The sequence below is a fragment of the Coloeus monedula genome (genome assembly GCF_965178545.1).
Source record: "Coloeus monedula genome assembly, chromosome: 8".
NCBI classification, from domain to species: domain Eukaryota; kingdom Metazoa; phylum Chordata; class Aves; order Passeriformes; family Corvidae; genus Coloeus; species Coloeus monedula.
The window spans coordinates 9,900,955-9,918,572 of NC_138788.1; the positions used below are offsets into that span (position 1 = coordinate 9,900,955).

The following is a 17,618-nucleotide window of genomic DNA, read 5'->3' on the forward strand; positions in this document are numbered from 1 at the left end:
CTCTGAGTTGGAATGACCCAAACTATGCACCCTATTCACTAAGTCTGAATTAGTGGTTTTCAAATGGTGTGACTGTGTGTCCTCTTTTGTTACCAATTCCTTTTTTAGTGTTTTTTAGCATTCTGCTGGGATTTGTCAGTGTGACCCCGCTGACAAGTCAGCTGGTGATTGCAAGACCTACTCAGGCCTCTTCCCTGAGAAACAGATAATTGCACATTCAGAGCCTGTCACTGTAGATACATAGTTAAAGGTAATTTTGCGCCCAGACACATTCTTTTGCACTTATCAGTGCAAACATTTTGTCATCTGCTCTCTTTATATTATGTGTACCTAAGATGTAAGTCTTAGCTGTCAGCTTTAGATGTCATTATTCTGCATAATTTTGTCATGGCATTATTCAGTGCTCTGTCAGGTAGTTTGTGACCAGATTGAGCCTCACAAAGTCCCAAAGCACATCTCTGAATGGGATCCTGCTGGTTGACTGCTGACAAAATGACATTTATTCCCTATCTCTAGACATAAGAGGAATGTCCCTTCTACCCACCAACTGTTTAGCTTTCAGGATTGTACCATCCACCCTTTTGTAACCCATAAACAACTGGTTTCCCTTTAAGTATGTTGGAAGGCATCAAAAGGATGGATTAATTTTTTCCTTGGTTAGTTTCAAAAACCCTTTCACTGTCAATGCTTGGAAATGAACCATATGACCCCTGTAAGTACCAATTAGGTTTGCTTTTTTTGTACACACTATCTCTCCTAATCTGTGTTGTGCATGTATTTTTTTACAAATGGGCAATTCTGAGACGCATCTTGTAATAACAGACAACATCAACTGACAGTTTTTCATTCCATGAGCAATATGAGCAACATGAGCAAATACAAGTGTTTAAAATGGACATTTCTGGTAGTTTAAAATACATATGAATTCTGATAATTATGAAAGTGACTTTTTAATTGCTCAGATTCTTTAATCACAACTGATTCAGTGATTGCTTTCACTTACGTAGACCATAGGGGAATTTAACAGAAGATGTGAAGTTATTTTTATTCTTATGACATTTTTTGAACAGAATCTGACTCATACCTCCCTTTAGTTCTCGCTCAATGTTCAACAAAAAGATGAATGTTTATGATGGACTATAAGCTTTTGATTGTCCTGCTAGGCAGCAGCTGCAAAATCTGATGTAGTTTAGTGTGTGACAAAGCTGAATGTCACCCAGTGATTCATTTGAATGGGAGCCAAGCTAATATTCCTTACTGGGGAAATATGCTCACTAAAATGTTTTTATGGAACTAGGATGTCAGATTCATAATAGAAATTTGGAAACTCCTGTTCTGGGTGCATTGAAAATGAGTTGTTCAGATGAACAAGCTATTTATACAGACATGTGGTTAATACTGGCTACTGGTTTAATCTTTTAGTAATCCAGACATTACCATATGGACGACCTGCACAGATTGATCTGATGAGGCCTCACTGGATAAATGAATATCCTACTTCAGTTAATTTGCTGAGCTTTATGATAGCTTTTATGAGGAGAAAATAAATGCTTTCCAGCACATATTTTATTCGCAGTGACATATAAAATGAGACTGATGGCAATCAACATGGGTTTAAGGCAGCTTGTTTGACAAGCAGCTCATGATGGTTTGGACAGTTATCTGGAGGGCTTTCTTTCCATCCTTCATTGTGTGTAGCCAATGCACAGCCTTTCCAATGTGGAACCACCTTTGCACATACATATCAGAGAATGCACTCAGTTTTCTCTTGAATTTTGCTTTCAGCGATGTACTCACAGTAATTTTGTTTAATGCCATAATGGGTTATTTAGTTTTGTTATCAACCTCTGCTTTCTCAATCTTCTGTCCTGTGAGGAACTGCCATATTCCTCCTCTGTAGTTCTCATTTCCCAGGGCATATACAAAGGCATCCACCGTTGGCACAGTCTTGGCAATAAGGGCAGGAATCTGTCATGAGACACAATGCTTATTACTAGGAAAACACACCGAGAAGCCAATGGGCTGATTTCAGCCTATGTTCAGTTTCCCTTTACCAAAAAAAAGCCTGTTTCCAATGGCATTAGCTTGCTACTCCCAGAGAGAGGTTAAAGCAGTTTGGCTGCTTGCAAGTCCTACTCAGGAAATTATAGTCTCCAGGAGGAAGAATTTTGGTTGGCATTGCCTGAAACAGGGATAGTTCAGTTGAGAGTGAATACAAACACTTAGGAGGAGTGGAAGGTGTGCCATGGACACCTTTGGACCGATGGATGAAGAGGCTGATGTTGCTAACACATTTAATGTGGGATACTGATTACAGTAATGCATTTGGTGACCTGAAACTGGGCTGATTTTGGGGCACTGAATGAAAGCTGAAAGGTTTGATGGGATATTACTGAGTCCCAATAGTGGTTTTGGAGCCAAGACTCATAAAAGAAAGGGGGAAAATGAGGCAGCATAACCTTAGGAGTGATTAATTACAGCTTCCTTGAGGAGAGAGAAGTATTAGAAATATGAATGAGACAAACAGTTTCTTTATAACTGAAAATTCTGAGCTGGTGCCTCACTCTGGGAAGGACACAAAAAGCTCCTACATGGCATAGAACAGTACAGGCTACAGACCCCTGACTAAGTGCTGAAGAAAAATACCCCGACTTCCTACATTTTTGCTTGATCAAAGCAGTAATGCAATGCCTGTTATATCACTGTGCTTACCTGTTTTCACTAAAAAATGGTAGACGAACAGAATGCTTTGAGGAAAAGGACTACTTCTTACATATGTTTTTACAGGTAAACCCAGTTATCAGTAAACTAGCATTGTTCATAGAGACAGAGAGAGGAGAGTAAGGAGAATGCCATTGTTTGGGTTCTGAGGTGGCACCGACGTACCATGCGGTATTTTGGTGGAATGAACATCACATTTTCCACTGCTGCATAGGAGCACAGGAGGCAATAGGGACCCCAGCAAATGACCAGCGTCTTCAATGGTAAACCAGTATTAAACTGAAAAACAAGAGCAATAGGTTTCTTTTTGTTTCACAATCACACGCTACAACAAATGGGTGGGAGAGGTCCTGTGAGACCGTGGTTTGTGTTCAGCAGCAGGAGAGGATCAGCCAACAGGATATGGGATAGCACCGTGCAGCAGCACCAAGGCCTTGATCCTGGGCATGGGTCGGGAGTGGCAGAGGTGGCAAAACACCTTAGGGTATATCAGACAAATCAGTGTGTGCTAGATATAGAAGCCGTGGCCAGTAATTGCTGCTGAGAGGAGAGAGCAGTGTGAAAATCGAAAAGCAGATTAAAAGGAATGATATTTTGCTGACTTCTTAGATGGTCTTGCAGACAAACTGTGTGAAGCCACTGCTATGGTGGTGCAACAGATGCATGCAGTAGCTGTGTTGTGGTAGTAAGATTCCTCTGTCCTTCATGCTAGGGCCCTATCCATGGTGTTCATGGCCAGCTGTTCCCAAGTATCTTACAAATATTAATGACTAAGGAAGTGATAATTTTATCCTTAAATTTTCTGTATTGCAACTTGTCTGCACAGCTACAGAACATCGTGAGGAAGAAATCACATTCTAGTGCATTAAACTCTCTGGAAAAAAGTAATAAACATAATAAGGAACACTGAGATTTGTTCAATAAATATATAGAGGGCACATGTATTTATTCCAGTCAGCTACAAACAAGTCTGCCTGGCTGTCTCTGTCGATATAACATTTCTCTTGAGAACTGGCTGTCTTTACTGAGTGCATGGGTCAGGCTGTGACCACCAGCCATGTGTAGTGCCCCAGACTGTATGGCCTGCACCTCAGCAAACAACTCATATAATCACCACATTACATTCCCATAAACCTGCCACACCAGAACCATTCCTTTGTTTCCAGCTCATAAAGATTTCTGAATTTCCTCAGCCAAGTGTAAACACAGTGTGTACGTGCAGGCCCTTCTCCCCCATGGGGTGCCTGTGTGTTTCCTTGCAGAGCTGCAGTTCTGTCTGACTTCCTCAACCATAAACCAGAGGCCTGTAGCAAAGCAGGAACTAGCAATCCTACCAGAGATAAATTTATCTGGATAAATATTGATATGCTATTGGCAAATATTCTGTAAGCTCTGTGTTTGTTTTTTGAGGAGAGTTGGACCAGTGTTGATGGAAGGAAATCTTCAGGATGACTGGTCCAACTCCCCTCTTTGATGGGGAATCAGCACTACGTCAGGGCAGATGTGGCCATCTGGTAAAATGCTGACATCTCCAAGGATGGTGTTTCCATGAACTTTCTGAATGGCCTCATCCTGTGTTGCTCTACCCTCCTACTTAAGTAGCACTGGGGAGTTAGTACAGAAGGAGCTGAGTCAAAGTCTTTGTGAAAGAAATTGGGTTTTTTTAAGGTCTTTGTCTCTACTGGATGCAGGCAAGGTGATTGCAGGGGCTGAGGGAGCTTTCTTACCTTAAAGTGCCCAGTTTTCCTGAACTTTTGGTGTATGGACTGATAAGCCGTCATCATGATGAAGCCTGGGATCATGAAATTGAAAGTGGACAGAGCAAAAAGGAATGTGACATAGTTTCTGGAAAAGGTGAGGAGGGAAAGAAAAAAGAGGGTGTTAATTTCTCTTGAGTGCATCTCTGTAAACTTGCTGTAAGTATGTACCAAATTGTATTTTTAAATTGGTAAAACCAGTTTTGTCAATGTGCTTCAGGTGCAGCATTTGCTGATGGCCAGTTAAGCCATGCTGTTGTGTGTGGGATGGATTGTGTTGTCGAAAATCACAACAGCTGTTTGTATTCTAAACTCAAACACCCCTACGTGGACATCTGTGCTGGACTGCATAAAGCCAAAAGCATTCTGAAAGAGTTTCAAGCCCTAAACCCAGAAAAGATGCAGCGTATAGATGAGTGAGGGAGTTTCAGAAAGCTGAGCACCCTCCTTTCCCACAGAGGTAGCTGACTTTAGCTGTTCCACATGCCACCATGCAAGTCCAGGCAGCCTTGGGTGATGCCTGGCTTGTCCCAGCTGCTGGGCAGGGACATCTCCCCCAGCAACTGTGGTGGGCACAGCTGGGGGTTTTGTGTGCCACTGAGACCATCCTAGGGGATGACAGCCTCCACTCTGCTCCTGTGGGAGCTGGCCCTGGCCCTCACCTGTCCCCTTTGCTGTAGTCCAGGGTGCAGCAGGTTCGGAGGGGTTCGTAGTTGTATTCTCCCCACCCCAGTAAGGGCATTATGGACCAGAAGGCAGCAAACAGCCATGCAAACACCATCATGGAGGCAGCCGTGCTCCACTGCAGCCTGCTCCCTGTGGAAGAGAAAAAAGGCTCTCCATGCCCCGAACAAAACCACTGGAAACAGCTGTCAGGCCCTTGGGCCTCAGGCAGAAACAAGCAGGTGTCTGTGTTTTGTATCCTGAAGCTGACCCGAGTCTGGAGGAATCAGTCTTGCATAAAATATGAAGGAAGCTTTTAGGAAACAGCAAACTGTACTTCCCTTTTGTGTGTTTTACTTGGACAAATGCTGTATTGCTGCTCAGTTTTGCACCATGCTGGAGATACAGCATATTATGAACATATATTCTTGTGTTTTGGGAATGTGTTTAAGGACACAGATGAGGCAGAGAGTAGAATGAACAGGGTGATGCAATAAATAGCGTTTGAAGAAACAGAGTCCCATTGCAGAGTGTGGGTCAGATCAGAAACGTGACTCTGCACACACTCCCCAGCCCCTGCCTACTTCCTTCCTGCCTGGCCAGGAGTGCAGGGCACGTGGGGATATCTAATACACCCTGTTCTAAAATTACTGGTCATCAATATACATGTGTGTGTATATAAATATACAACCTGACAACAGAGCTTGTTCTAAAACTACTGCTGGACAAGTAATTTTTCCCCTAAGATCATCACTTATCCTAGGAAATGTGAAGCTCAGCATTAGTAATTTTTTTTTCTAATTTTATAATAAAGTGTTCCCTTGTGCCCATCTCATCCAGTTCCATCAAATACCATAGGAATGAAATGAAATGAAAGATTGGAAACTTCAGAAGACACAGGAAGTATTTATTCATGGAGAAGGCAGGCAGGATTCCTTGCTGCTGCAGGATGTTGTGCTAGTCTTGCTGCTTGCATGTAAAAAGGTCTGGATAATTTTGTTACAGAGGCCCACGTCTGTCATCATGGCTGTGCTGAGCAGCCCATGACGCCAGCAGCACCAGCAAGGAGAACAGTGACTTTCCTCAGCACTCCTTTCTAATCAAATCTCCCATTACGGACAAGTAGTGATGCAATTTTCACTGAGGCTGGGAAGCAATCTTTTTGTCTGCCCTTAGACAGCAGCATCATGACAGGAGGCAGGAAGATTCAGGCCAGTTCTGAACTTTCCCTCAGAGGTGAAGGACGGGGGATGAGGTGCATGAGGTGAGTCCCTGCCATGGGGTCACACGTGGCTGACTCGTGGGTGAAGGACATGTGGGGGCCTCGCAGGCTGGAGATCCCCATAAGGGAGCAGCTCCAGGAAGAACCACAAACTCTACAGTAGCTATTTTGTGTTGTACTGTTCTTGTATATTTTAAAAAAGGAAAATAAAGGGTGTTAGTGAAACTGCCCTTTTACAGGAGTTCTGATTCCATCCCTCTCCTTTTTCTTATCTTCCAGAGGTTCTTCAGGGGAAAAAAATTAAAGTTTGAATTGCATTAAAAATCAACTTGGAAAATTTGTTTGGTGCAGGTGTTCAAAATTAATAATGGGAAAAGACAGTTGTACACATTGCAATTTAAATACAAAGGAGAATTAAAATCCTTTGTATGAAATAGTCTAGGTTTTATATTTGGTAGTTGCAAAAAACATTTTACTTTTTTAGTAATTTAAAACATTATTTTGGAATAATTACTAATGAAGAATTATTGATAAGGACTAATATCTGTCTTTTGTATGATTACTACATAGAAGATATACTTTGGCTGCAAAGGCTTAAATATTGCTTTGTAGTACTGGCATAATATGACTCTAGAATTACATAGATGAAAATAAAATAATAGCTTTTGATTTAGGGGACTAGAAATACAAGTGCAACTTCTTAGTAATTTGTAATTATTGTTAAATTTCCAATCCAAAGAAGCAATGTAGCCTAAGCACCTTCTTACTTTAGTGTTTGTGCCTTTTCTGTGAAAAACTGTGAGGAAAAGTTTATTTTAGTTACTTTTCCATGGGAGTTAGGGATCATAATTTTCTTATAGATGCAGAATAAAAGAACTATGCAGTAATGGAGGCTGGCACCAGGCATGTCTCAACAGCCTGCCTTTGGAAAGCTCATTTCTGGGGCTGAGCTCATCTTTTCTTTCCTCTCACACTTAAGGGGCCTACTTTCGATGCTCAAAGAGGAGAGAATCAGAACTAACAAAATTAAATTTTTCCTTTTGGCTTTGACCTTTTGCAAAATGAGATTAATGGTGAAGCAGACCTGGTGAAATCAGCTGCTGGTTGACCCTCCAGAAAATATTTACACACACATCAGAAGTAGCTAAAAATGTGTGAATGTAAAATTACACAAGCTTGAGATTATTTTGGTTTTACTCAGAAAAAACGCTTTCAGTACAAGAACAGTGAAAGAATCCTGCTGTGTTCACGTGGCAAAAATGTCCTCCCCTGAGAAAGCCAAGAGCAAGAGCTCAAGTTGAGAGCAGTTCAGTGGTTTTTGTGCACAGTAGGCCATTGCTTTACCTTAAATGCCTTCTCTTGGCCTGATAAAATTTAATGTAATAGCTGTGTAGGTCTGAATTCAATTAAATCACATGTAGGGAGTTCAGCATATGCTTACAGATATAATTCCTAATTAGGGCCCAGTGCTGGCAGTTTGGTCCTTTTAAGTCTAATCGCTCTTGTGCTCTGGTTTTCTCTCTTTGAAAAGCAAAAAGGAAGCCTCTCTTTTCCACACAGTGAAATATTAATACAGGGAATTGAAAATGATTTCTCTAATTGCTTTGGAACAGAAAGAGTGCTCCCCCATCATTCAAAGATTGCTAAAATTGTAATGCCAAAAGCTGAACTTTTAGGAAGTTCTATATAGAGCAGGGAACCTTAATCCTTTTGATCATGATGGCCAGTTTTTAGTGATGTAATCATAAACTGTATCTCCATGTTTAGTTTGTGGAAACATTTATGATTTTTCTTTTTTTTAAGATTTATGATTTATTCAAACATTCAGCTGATTTTTGCACATCTCTGACACTGTGGCTAACTTTCAGCTAGATTTCAGTCTGCTGTTCAAAAGCAGTGTCTCAAGTAAAAGGTCAACAGGATTTTCTATGATGGAGGGGAAAAAAGTCCCTTTTCCTCATTCTTGCAAATGGTTAAGTTATTATAACTGTATAATATTAAGTTACAATATGTTCCAGGACAGTATGGCTTATACCAAACTTTGTGGCATGCATAATTTAAAATTAGCTAAGTTTGTCAAAGACAGAAATATCTGAAAATCTGCTAATCAAGAATATATATCAGTCATAAGTAAAATAGGTGTTAGTACCTACTTCATCTGCAGTGCAAAAAGCACCAGTCACTGGTGCTCACAAGTATTCATTTTTTGTAGGAATAAGAAAGCTGTAATGTGTAACAGCTACTTTTGTGCATATAATTATAAAAAGCCCTTTAAAATAACTTAATTAAGGGATTTTTTTTTCCTGTGGTTCTCCATGATCTTAGAACTGTCTTGGTGATTGCCTCCTGCTTCAGAGAAAAATGCAAGATCTGTATAAACATCGACATCTTGTCAGGGAAAACTGATACAGGTGCAAAGCTAGATGAAGGGAATGTGGCAGGGTGGCTGCAGTGTGACAGGAGTCTAGGATTTACTCCTAATTTGACAGAGCTGACAGCTTCAATTGGAGCAACCCAGGTTACCTTGGTTGTTAAGGATTAGATAAAAGTCACTATAACTCTACTTTTTGAAATTGAGTGCTGCTGTGAAATCCCTGCTAGTTTTGTTTGTCTTCTCTTTTAAAATATTGAGAGAAGTACTGATATAAATCACTTTAGATTTACTGTTTCCTCATAATTCTTAAATGCAAGTTAAAAATCTTCTGTGTTTTTTTCTTTTCTTTTAATTCTGTAACTGTATGCTGTACTTATGAACTGACCAGGATCCTTCTCCTCTTCACAAACTTCTGATGGCAGCACGAATGGCCAGAGAGGGAGAACTGACAATGTCTACCTTGATTTGAATTGCCACCTTCTCTCCTGAATACTTGGCTGCTGAGAGGCAGCTTCCTCAGAATTTGTGCTTTTCTTCTTCACCATCAGGCACTAACATAAAACTACTTCAGTTTTCTCCTTTGCCCCCAGTGATCAAATTTTAAAAGCTTTTTTTCCCATCTTGCTAGAGATTGACATTGATACCCTTCAGAATCCCCTGCTTTTTCTACTCTCATTGCATAGTTTTAGGTTATTTCTGTAGTTCTCTCCTCTTTGCTGTGAAAGTAGCATCTCATAAACCCCAGAACCACACTTAGGGGATGAAAAGAGAGTTGCCCAGTATGGTTGCCTGGAAGTTAAAAAAAAACCAAGGGAGGGGAGAATAAAATATCTTGACCTTCTCTGTCATATGGGGTGATAATACTATTTTCTTCCATATGCCAAGCAATGTCAACCTGATTTCTGGTGGGTGACTTGTCTAGTTACCAATACACTTTAAAGGTAGTGCTTTGTCACTTAGGGTTGTGCTGACTTCCAAATCTAAAAACCTGGTCAATTTTCAGAATGTTGGTGAGCAAATTTGTGTTATTAGCATACAGAATGGTTGTAAACTTCCAAGTTATCCTATCATCATAGTAATCTCTCACATTCTCATCAGCTCTTTCTTCCCAGAAATATGGATAGTGGATAATCAAGTGCCAAGCTGAGGAATGCCACAACAAAGTTGTTTTTGGGAAACAGTTTGGACATAACAAAAAAGCCTGGGGATGATGTAATTGAGTCTGGAAGGAGTACCAGATACTGGGGAATGAAGATAAAAGGCTGATAGCTTTGATTTTTAGGTAAAGCTATTTTGTACCTTCTGTACAGGCATGCAACTCTCACCAGTGTCAACAAGAGTTTAATGTATGGATTGAGAACACAGTATAGCCTGTAGGCTTGGTATGGCATATCTATGAAATATGACTTAATCTTTTTTGCAATCAGCATGTGAAGAATTGAACTAGCAGGGGCTGGTTTTACTGGAATAACCACAGGGCATGAGCATCTTCTGGGTTTCTGGTTTTGTTTTGTTGTTCAAAATGTTCACTATAGGAGCCATGTTTGGCTATCAGTTTGTAACAATTGGAGCAAAGTAAAGAAGCTCGTGCCCTTAGGGTTCTTCTGCCTGTGCTCTTAATGTACTGTATGCTCTTGACTGGAGGAGTGCATGACACAAAAGCATTAAAGCCAATGTGGCAGAGTAAAATGTCTTTCCCAGACATGCTTATTTTCAGGCTCTCTTGTAAAATACAGATGCTCCTCTCCCAGCTCCAAATGCATTTCAGTGTCCAAGGGGTGTTAGTGTGGATTTCGCTCACAGCCTGCATTATTTGGGGCCTTTGTCTAGACATGAAAAAATACATATCTTTTTCTGAGCTGAATTCCTGTAAAAATTGCAGAACAAAAATGTTGGCAGCCTTTCCACCCTCAGCAGGATCATCAGACTGACTATATTCCCTGTGTGGTTTGGGTGTGTTTTGCCATTTGCTGCTAAAATCACACGTAGGCTGTGCCTGAAAGGCTGTGTGGGTATAGATGTCTCTTGCACCCCAAAATACCTGTGTGTTGCACAAAGGGGCTGCTGAGCTCTGTCTGCCCGATCATGCCTCTGCATGGGCTCTGTTCCAGTCACCATCTCTGCAGAGGCAGCTCTCTGCTTACACCAAATTTCTCTATAATTAGTAAACTCTGCATGGACATGATGATCTGTTTGGTGCACAGCAGGGTGTTGGATGAAAGCCCAAGATGAATAGATTTTTCTTCAGTATGAGGGGTTGGATTTTTTGGGGGGATTTTGTTTTAAAGATTACCAATGGGTTAAGAGAAAGCATGGCAAGAGGGTCACAAACTGGATGCAATGATGATGAGGAAATGTCTCCTGCAGGTGGTTGATGATTGCCTCCTGTATGGGAAGAAGTCCTTTGGAGAAACTTTTTACATTTGCTCTATCTAGTGTGTAAGATAAACAAACTTCTATATGAGATACACAAATAATAACTGTGTGCTTGCTTTGATTCTCAGAAATCTAAGCCAGATTTTTGCAGGATGTGGGTAAGGTTGTGAGGTAAATTGAAGCCCTTACTTGTACAGTAGTGATGGTATCGGTCCCAGGCGACGGCAGCGCTGGAGCTAATGCTGGCCAGTGCTGTCAGGAAGCCATGGAATCCATGGATTTGACAGCCATCGGAGCCATAGGGCCAGTATCTGTCAACAAACAAGGAATATATTAAGAAAACGACAGAGAAAGGTGAAGGCATGCTTGGAAATTGCATTAACAGAGAGGGTAAAACGATAGCCTGTGCTTATGCTATCTGTCTGAGAAACACTGTGAAAGATGTTACTGTGCTTGCTTTTAGGCATCTGCCAGCATTTTTCTTGCTGTGGTGTCTGTTACAGTACAACAGCTATTTGTATTCTTAATACTGAGAAGAAAATATAACCCTGCATCTGTGTATTGAAAAGTTGGGGTTTTAAAATTTGAAATGTACGTTTCATCCAATTATCTAGGTCTTCAAGATTTGCCCTCTTTGTGAGGAGCCAATTTGTCAATTTGTGCAAGTCAGTGCAACACAACAAATAGATACAGACTTGCAGACAAATTTGGGGTCAATCTAGAGGTTTAGTGAAGTGATATTTTGATACTCAAGTAGCTTCTATAACTGGTAAAGCTGTCTGGTTAAATGTCTTCTCTAGTCAGTCTTATAATCTGTCAACAATTATATGCAGTAAAATCTGCTTTTCTACTTGCCTGATAGAACCACATAGAGTTTTGTTTTGCTGTTTCAGATTGAGGGAATGAGAAGGTTGGCTACGTGTTACGGTAGGAAGAGCAATATTTAATTAGTTAGACCTCTTAGAACGTAAGCTGTTAATTTTCATGTGGTTCTCCTGAGCATGCTTCAGGAAAACCCTTCTGCCATACCTGAGGAAGCTGGAAAAGGCAGCGATGAAGGCATTGATGCAGATGCCGCAGTCGGCCAGGGCAATGCTGAGAACCAGAAGATTGCTGGGAGTTCGGAGCTCTTTGATTTTTCGGAAAGAAATAATTGTCAAGCCATTGAGACAGAAACCAAGCAGGGCTGAAAGACAGAATTGTTTGGTGTGATTCAACTGGACATGGAAAATATCTACAATGACGCTGCTGTTTTCTTTGATGAGAGAACAGTAATTAAAGTGGAATCTTATGCTCAGGGAATAGATCTGTAGTGGTCAGTCTGCACACAAGTTACAAAGGCTTTCAGAAGAGAAGTTGTAGGTGACAGCTCAAGCCAGTGCTTCAGACTTCATCAGTCATGTGGGGCAGAACTGGTTTGATCGTATTTGTAATTCTGCCTTTTGTTATAATAAGAGAAACTGGATTGTCAGGCTCCATGCAGGGACACATGGTTCAGGGTTCAGAGCAAGGGAGATGTAGAGGAGGCAGTTTCAGGAGAGCTGAGAGCCTGCACGTGCTGCTGGTGTACACATATCCAGGCCTGACTTTGATAGAGAAATGGTTTGTATTTAATATGAATTAAAACATTCTTTTTTGTTTAAGCACAGAAATCCCTCAGCTATGTTTCAGTCAGCCTGCCTCCCTTTGGGCTTCTGTCTCAGGGAAGTCTACACAGTGCTTGAATCACACCAGCTCAATCTCATTACTGCCCCATGTCAATAGACTATACATGAAAAGGAATAATCTAATTATGAAAAGCAGTCACTGATAGATTTTAAAAAAATAAGTTTATGTTGGTACTCAGAGAGGGATCCAAGCAACCCAAGCTATTCACCCAGCACAGAGCTGTGCCACCCTGAAATCCATCCTTCACTGGTTTAAACTCAGGCTTTGTCCTTTAATGCCCTTTTCAAGGCGACCTGAATTATTTTAGCTCTGATGAGGCTCTGACTCAACATCCAGTCTCTAAGTTTCAGTTAGATGAGAGGCACTATGTCTTTTTCTTTGTGTTCTTCTTGGAAAAAGAAATGATGTAGCACAGAAAAAATTCATATCCCCTAATTCTGTAAAGTAGTGTAGTTACTTATGCTTCTTGTCTTAATTCTGCAGTTACATAAGATGGATGATTTTTTTCTAGTCAAAAATCCTGCTTCTACCTTAATTGCATTAATGGCTGATGGCATAACCATAGTAACAGCTGATGTGTGTCTATCATTACACAACATATAACAAAATATTTCCAGGAGAAAAGTTTGGAGCCATTTGAGATCGGCTGTTTTTATTTCCTCCCTGTCAGATTACCTCCCACCCACAGGGTAAAACTGCTGTCAGCTTTCCCAAGTGCAGAGAAGCCTTTAGGAGAGATATGTTCTGAGCATATTTAGAGTAGAGCTGAGAGTTATTACTATATCAGCTTTTTTTTTTTTTTCTATCTTTTCCGTGTTTTTGGAAGCCTCAGGCTTTATCAGATTCTGCTATCTTGAAGGTCAGCATGAGTGTACAAATAGACAACTTACTAAATTAAAAGAAAAAAAGCTTTGAATTTTTGTTTTTAGATCAGCAAATGTGTCCACTTAATAAAGTGAATGTAGCTCTTCACCACAACCTTTTTTTGCAAACTGCACTTAGACGCTGCCATAAAAAAAGGAGAGGTCCTATTGCCTTTGTCTCAGAATGTTTCAGAAAGTGAATTAATCCTTGATTATTTAGCTTGGTCTTCTAACCCAAATGACAATAATAAAGTTTTATTGCCAATCTATTGGGCACATACTGCCTAAAACCCTATGGAAAATACTTGTGTTTAGTACAACATAAATGTATTAGACTATAGCTAGTTTAAACTGAAGGTTACCAGGGAGTGCTTTGCTTGAACTTGCACAGCTGCAGGTCCCCAGCAGGCTGCAGACCCCGGCGCAGGTCAGGGCTGGCAGGGCTGTGGTGCCACGAGCAGGTCCTGCCAGCACCCAGTGCTGTCCCTGTCCTCCTGCTGCTTCCCACCCCTCAGGATTGGAGTGCAGAACCTGCCAGCCCCTGCCAGGCTGTGCACATGGCTCAGGGACTGTCAGCCAGGCTTAGCCCTGGACTCTCTTTAGGCAGCAACCTGCCCCTGGGCAAGAAATAGAAGCTTTTTCCTTTCTCTTCCAAGGAAGAGTGTCTGACAGCATTTCCAGCTTTCCTTTGTGGCCAGATATGAGCCTGGCTGCAAGGGGAAGGTGAGCACCCTTGGTCCATGTTCATGGGGTGAGTTAATGAGCTCATTCTGATGGTGCTTACAGCTTCTCCTCCTCTGCTGTTGGGCCCCATGATTCCCACATCCCCCTCTGAGCAGCACTATGCAGGATGGGATCCCAGGCCCTGGGACTGACACCAGCATAATCCCAGCTACAAGCCTTTCCTAGCTGCAAGGTAGATAAAAATTCACAGTTTTGTTGCAGTCTCACAACAAGTGGCATATCACAAGAAAAGATCACAGTGGCTAAATTAAATTGATATGATTTGTTACCTTTTACCCAGCAGCCATTAATTGAAGTGCTACTAATGTAGTCTGGATGTATGCTAACAGTTTATAGGTTTTTTTGGAGCTATCATGTTCGATTATAAGACAGCCATCACAACCCACAAAACAAACAGTACAATTTTATTGAGAGATTATCAGTCATTTCAACTTCTTTCCCCAGAGGAATATAAAATTGCCCTTAAAAGTAAAAAAAAAACCCCAAAAACTTACATCCCAAATTCTTGAAAAGAGAGCTGAGTAGCAAGTACTTCACTGCCACAGCTATGCATAGAGCTTGCAGCTCACTGATTTACTCACCAGAAGTACTGGTGATGTAGCCACAGTAACCAGGGTCAGCATACCACAAATGCTGCTGTTTACTTCAATTTTCCTTTCCCCCTCTCACCAAAGATAATAGGAGGAAAAAATCTTATTGCTACCGAGGTCCCACACCGAACTTACCTTCTACCAGCAGGGCAGTGCCAATGGCAAACACTTCTATTTCAGTGAAGCCTTCAGGGAGAGAGTGTGCAGTGACCATTTTTATGATAAATATTCCAAAAGATTTAACCTCTGCCCTCTGTTATAGCTGTAGGGCTGCCTTTTCTCTGGATCCCTCTACTTTCAGTAGCCCAAGGCTTCTTAAAGGAGCAGCTCACGTGCAAACACATGCTGTTATTATATAAAAGCTTTGGGGTTTTTTTCTCCTGCCACTACAATCCCTGCAGGAATGTTATTAGTGATGGGAATAGCATCAACCCATACTCCCCCTTCCCCTGCAAATCGTATTTCAGACACCAGCAAAATGAAAGCATTCATTGCAATTACAACAAGTTCTTTGTAGACACAAGATTAAGAAACCTGTCCAGTTAATTTTGCAACACTGGAAAAGAATTAAAGGTTGTGGGACAAAGGAAACATGTAATTGGGGAGTGACCTGAAAAACAAAGGGGCACTCATTGAGTTGATAATTAGAGGAAAAGTATGAACCAATAATTTCTGCAGCTTGTAGATCTTCCCCTCACACATGTTTTTAGAAACTGGCCAGCGTATTTTTCTGGCAATGACTGTTCTCTATATTAACATATTTCTTCTTTGTAACTGAGGCTTAAATTAATGTGCACACTGGCACAGCCTGTTTAAAGGCAAACACAAATTACTGTTTTGGGGCCCTAAACATACAGGGATGTGAGTGAGTTGCTCAGTGGTGAGCACTCACAGGAATCACCTTACTGTCCTTTTGGAGATGTTTGGGGACTGGAGTCTGAGTGTACAGTGGCTCTGGAGTATGTGCAGTGTGCAGCCTGTCCAGCCTCCAGCTCATTGACTTAACAAGGTGCCACTAGCATGGTCGTTGCTTCCTTGATACGTAACTTTCTTCATCCTGATAATCCTACTGCAAAATGGCAGCAAAAAGGGAGCTGAAGCACAGGGGATATTAGCTTCCCCCATCTCAGGCCCCACACTGTGCTGACCTGGCTCCCAGTTGATTGAGGTTTCAGGCAGTGTGAATTTGCTCCAGATGCCATCAGAGCTTGTTCAGGTCTCCTCACTACATGGTGAAGGTGCATTTGTGGTCAGTGCTGTTGGTTGAAATAGTGGTGGGTTTTTGCAGTTTTCCTGAAATCTGTGCTTTACAGGCTGTGATGCCCAGGAGAATGATTAGAGCTTCAAGGCTGTTGTGAAACCATCTTGCTGTGTTTTTTGATCTCTGGTATTCAATTTACAGCTCTTTTTGATGTAGGTAATTGCCTTGATGGATATGCTCTTGGATTTTGAAGTAGAATTCAGGAGGGCATGATATATGTTAGGCTATACAGATGTGTGGTTTAAGCAGAGTACAATTACATTGCACCACATAAATCCATTGTTATGTTTGCCTCTCACTCACCTACACGTCTTGATGACAAAGAAGGTGACAGTCCTGCCTCCTAGCAGGGCAAATGAGTGATCCAAACCTGTGTTTTAATAGTGATCCATTGTATGTTCTTGCAAAAAATTAGTGCTAGATTTTTTAAATGTGCTGTAAATCTTTCTAGTGTGATAGTTCTGAAAATGGATGGATCATTGTAATGCTTGTCAACATAAAGCTGCACAGCTCTTCTAGACTGGGGATAAAGGACACAGATGTTTGAACTGCCCTCCTGAGGGCTGTCAGGTACTCTTGGTTTCCTGCCACTGTACTTCACTCCCAAGCAAATCTCCCAAATGTGTTACATTGCTGGTAGTTTTTGTGGCATGCATTAAAGCCTGTGGGGCAGACTTTGCTCATTCCAAAACTATTTCTTCCATGAAAGTAGGCTACTACCCTCCAGCCCCCTTGAATTTAACAGACCTTTATTAGAATGATTATTATTAACTTGTTGACTGCTTTTCTTCAAGTATCTTAACAATTTTCATGTCTAAATCTCATTTAATGTATCAGTGCAGAGTCTAATTACACAAGTCAGTCATAGGCAAACTTTCCAGGAGTGGTTCAGTGTCTGACTGAAGTGAAATCCATGTCACCAGAAACTATATGCATGGGTCTCTTAATGCCTTTGCTGATGCTGTGTTAAGCTGACTTTCTAATGGTACGTTGAGATAGTATGGAATGATACAAGGTATAACTTCAGTTGTAAGTTCAGGTTATAAATGGTTTTCTTCAAGCAAAGAGGAGGTGCAAATAAGGAATAAATTATTGACTTTGATAGAATCTTCTGATGATAGTTCTTTTTCCAGTTGGTAAAACAAAGCTGCATTCATTTCCTTTCTGTCCTTTTTATGTAAGACATAACCTCACACCATGTATTCCTGTGAAGTCAGGGAAAACATGCAAATGATAACAGGTTTGCCAAAGACATTCATTAACTCCTTAGCAATGAAGTTTTTAGTGATCCCTTTCTACTTTATGCACTCTTTCAACAGCTACTTGCTCTTTCCAAATTCGGGGGAAAGGTCTTTTGCTCAACCTGATGTTATGTTGTA

At 41.1% G+C, this 17,618-nt stretch overlaps 2 protein-coding genes across 2 annotated transcripts in view; one reads left to right on the plus strand and one right to left on the minus strand.

Annotated features, from left to right (window-relative positions):
- The window catches only part of LRIT1 (leucine rich repeat, Ig-like and transmembrane domains 1), a gene marked incomplete at its 3' end in the record, with an annotated part of 55,116 nt that overhangs the window by 19,686 nt on the left and 17,812 nt on the right, over positions 1-17,618 (plus strand). The window lies entirely within an intron of this gene.
- RGR (retinal G protein coupled receptor) lies at positions 1,825-15,192 on the minus strand (the record flags this gene model as incomplete). Its single annotated transcript, XM_082286214.1, has 7 exons — positions 1,825-1,968; positions 2,887-3,000; positions 4,449-4,566; positions 5,141-5,294; positions 11,303-11,424; positions 12,143-12,299; positions 15,114-15,192. 7 exons carry the CDS (start codon positions 15,190-15,192, stop codon positions 1,825-1,827), a joined length of 888 nt encoding a protein of 295 aa, XP_082142340.1.